At 40.0% G+C, this 4016-nt stretch overlaps 1 protein-coding gene across 1 annotated transcript in view; it reads left to right on the top strand.

Annotated features, from left to right (window-relative positions):
- Nucleotides 1-4016, top strand: part of WEE1 (WEE1 G2 checkpoint kinase) — a 40995-nt gene that overhangs the window by 21891 nt on the left and 15088 nt on the right. The window contains 2 exon segments of the mRNA XM_012654181.1: nucleotides 2350-2367; nucleotides 2370-2405. Of these exon segments, the coding sequence (XP_012509635.1) occupies nucleotides 2350-2367; nucleotides 2370-2405 (54 nt within the window).

Genomic DNA, 4016 nt, shown 5'->3' with positions numbered 1-4016 from the left:
AATTTTTTCTATGTATTTTTAGTTGTCCAATTAATTTCTTTCTAATTTTGGTAGAGACGGGGGTCTTGCTCTTGCTCAGGCTGGTCTCGAACTCCTGCGCTCAAACAATCCGCCCACCTCGGCCTCCCAGAGTGCTAGGATTAAAGGCGTGAGCCACCGCGCCTGGCCAATCATTGTGTTTTGATTATGGGTGCATTGTTAAGATTTATTTTTTTCTGCTACAATCATTTCTAACAAGCTCGATTATTTTAGCTTTTTAGCCTGTGCCATCTTAAGCAAAATTTAGAGGCATGAGATGAAAGTGCAGACAGGAATTAGATATAAAAGCTGATATGTATGAGTGATAAAACCTAAAAAGCTGCATGGACTGGAGCAAGTAACTCATACCTTTCAGTAGCCACTGAAGAAGAAACTACGAAAAGGGTATGATAATTGGTGTTCATTATGATTGCTCTAAATCGCTAAGGTGCGTTTTTCTAGTGCACTAGCTTCAAAGAAAAATTCAGGTGTTTTTCATCAAGATTTGTAGTAAATTTTTCACATACTGTTTAATAATATTAGATTAAGGAGGAGAAAAGCTGATAACCTGATGTTCAAAGAAGGAATTCTTAGGCCATCTGAAAGCTAATATGAGAGTTGAACTCTCATGCAACAAGAAGAGGTGCTTCTGTTGAGTGCCTTCTATGTGCTAACTGGTAGATCAAAGCCAGTAAGAATCACCAGTCTTTGCCCACTAGGGCCTCAGGATAAAATAGAGGAGACCCATGTAAATATAGAATCACAGTAAAATATAAGTGCTCCGTAGAAGGATTGTGCGAGGTAGGGTGATGGTTCAAAAGACCATACAAATCTTGGGGAAATACTGGCGGTAGACTGGAGAATGAATGCAGGGAATCACGTTCAGAGTGTTTTCAAGGTCACTGTAGTAATAATGCAGGTGAGAGGAGGGCCTGAACTAGGACCCTACTGTGGATAGGAACAAGAAGATGGGGATTTCGTTAGATAGGAACGCTGCATCTTGAACAGTTTTTGTTTTTATACAAAGAATGAGAACTTGCTAGCAAAACATCAGGTTTAGGGTAAGCTACAAGTGCTAATGTTGAAGCATTGAAGAATTTTCTCACAAATGTAATTAAAATGCAGAGGTCTGTTACTGTTTGGGACAGGTATTTACCATTGATAAAACTGTATTTTTGGAAAGCTGACTTTGGTAAGGAAGAAAAATTTTATTGCTTTTGTTTTTTTTTTTTTTTGAGACAGAGTCTCATTCTGTTGCCCTGGCTAGAGTGAGTGCCGTGGCTTCAGCCTAGCTCACAGCAACCTCAAACTCCTGGGCTCAAGCGATCCTCCTGCCTCAGCCTCCCGAGTAGCTGGGACTACAGGCATGTGCCACCATGCCCAGCTAACTTTTTCTATATATATTTTTTTAGTTGTCCAGATAATTTCTTTCTATTTTTAGTAGAGACAGGGTCTCGCTCTTGCTCAGGCTGGTCTCAAACTCCTGACCTTGAGCGATCCACCCGCCTCGGCCTCCCAGAGTGCTAGGATTACAGACGTGAGCCACCGCACCTGACCTAGGAAGAAAAATTTTAAACATTGACTATGCAGCTGGGTAGGAGGAATCACATATTGCAGTTGACTGCAAATTGAAACTGTTGCCTTAACTTTATCCTGCCAAGAATACAAGAGCAGTACCCTTTAATTAATGAACTAATGTCTTTTGAAGAACCAATTCTCAAGCTTTGATTTTCACTCCACTTTGTTCCACAGGTGAAGAAATGATAGCATTTAAAAAGTCTTAACAGCTGGCTTTTGGTAATGTTCCAGGCTGTCTTCTGAGTCTTAAGAAGCAGCATCATGACGCTAGAGTAGTTTTTCTTATTCCCCAATTCACCTCCACAAAGCATCTCGCTGACTTTAGCCAATAGATAAGTAAGTTGTTGCATTCTGTATTTTTATTTGTGAAATTTTCAAAGGCCAATTAAAGTAATCAACAAAGAGGATGGATCAAAAAAGAATTTTGGAAGTGTTTTGGATATGTGAAAATCGTAAGTAAAGCCTGGAACTAAGAATTTGGAGAAAACTGCCTCATTCAGTGTTTTTGAAGGCATTTGTATAACTGTAAAAAGCATCATTGAAACTGACTTTGCTGAGTGAGTGGATCCAGAAGTTTCTCCTGCAAACCTGGTTGTATTGTTAGAAATTTCTCAGAAGCTCAGTGAAGTAAATTTTTATAAAAATGGAAGAGTAAGACATCATTGGAACTGTCCCTCTCCCAGCATTTAGCTTTCAAAAACATTGAGAGGTATTCATCTGAACATCATTGAACTTTTTCTTTCTTTGTGGCAGATGACCCTAATTTTCAATGCAGTTCAAAGGTCTCTGGAGTAAGGAAAAATATCTATGTATGCTCTAGGAAGATTTACCAAGAAAAGATGACATGTTCTGTCCAAACTTCATTAAACTAAGAGTCAAGAAACCTCGGCCAGTCCAGCCCATGAAGAGAAATACCTCAAAAGGAACACTTATGTCATATTTCATATTGTTTAGTTTTATATGGTTAATAAACATTTTGAAGAGCATGTATTTGTTTTGAGGTTGGACATTCTTATGGTACGAAATGGGTTTCCAGGCCTGAATTCCAATTCCAATTTATGCCTACTCGATTATTACGGAAATGGGAAATACAGGTACAGGGTACAACTCAATTCAGTATGATTATCCACGAGAGGAGTCACCTTTTTGCAGGTGACAGTATGGAGACTCAAGGGAGTTAACTTAGGAACTCGGTTTAGTATGTGGCAGAGCCAGACTTTCAAGTCAGATCTTATAGCAAAGAATTGTGCTTCTTCCAGACACACAAAAGTTGAGGACAAATACTAAGTAAAGGACAGAGTTCAGGCAGCAAAGAAGAGTAAGAAGGAGCAGTCTGAAAATTAAGAAAATTGGAAGGAATCTGAGAGACCAAGAGAAATTTGAAGGAGAAATTGATTGACTATATAGAAAAGATTAAGAAATGACTCAAAGCTCTGTGAAGGCATCTAGAGGTCATTAGGAGATCTTTGGTAAGCAATGTCAGTAAAGGGAAAACAAAACCCACATTACAGTGGTTTGGGATGTAAACAGTAGATGAAATAGAGACAGCAAGTACAAATCATTTTCAAGAAGCATGGCTGGAAAAGATGGGGAAGGGAGGAGAGGGCTATAGTTAGTGGGGAATCTTCTTTGGGTTTGTTGTTTTTGCTGTCATTTCTTGTGTGCTAAATGTTTTACACATAATGACATTTAATCCTCATAAGAACTCTGACAAAACCCCCGTCTTATAAATGATATTTAGAGAGGTAAAATAAGTTTCCCTGATTACATAGCTACAGTGTCGGGATACAAAACTAAAGTGTTTGACTGAACCACTAGCCAAAGTCGTAGTCAGTCCTCTAATCCTGGAGCAGAGAAGGAATGAGTGTGGATGAGACAAGTTTGGAAGTGTTTTGGAGGATGCAGGAAATGAGAGAGAGGGGAATTCCAGTGTGATGGCCTCTCCTCTGAAGTTGGAATTGAGTCCCATGAACTCAAAGTGTCGCAGGGGCCTGAGGACAGAGGCACATGTATGGAAGGAAAGCCATGTCACTCCACTGCCCTCTTTCCTTCTGAATGAGGTTGTTAAAAAGTCTTCAGGGTATGTTATATAGCTATTTAAAGTGTTTTAAGGAGCTTTTATGAATTAGAGAAATGCCTGTGCAATAATAAAGTAAAACAACCAGCAAGTTGAGCCTTGCACAGTGGTTCATGCCTGTAAGCACTTTGGGAGGGAGGATCCCTAGAGGCCAGGAGTTTGAGACCAACCTGGGCAACATAGTGAGACCCCTGTCTCCGGAAAAAAAAAAAAAATAGCTGGGCGTGGTAGTGTGCACCTCAGGAAGCTGAGGCAGGAGGATCTCCTGGCTTGAGCCAGGAGTTCGAGGTTACAGTGAGCTATGATCAGACTACTGTACTCCAGCCTGGGTGGACAAACAAGA

Source organism: Propithecus coquereli, unplaced genomic scaffold (genome assembly GCF_000956105.1).
Source record: "Propithecus coquereli isolate 6110/MARCELLA unplaced genomic scaffold, Pcoq_1.0 Scaffold44, whole genome shotgun sequence".
Taxonomy (NCBI): Eukaryota; Metazoa; Chordata; class Mammalia; order Primates; family Indriidae; genus Propithecus; species Propithecus coquereli.
Note: the sequence above shows the minus strand (reverse complement) of the source record. Positions and strands in the feature narration are given on the sequence as shown.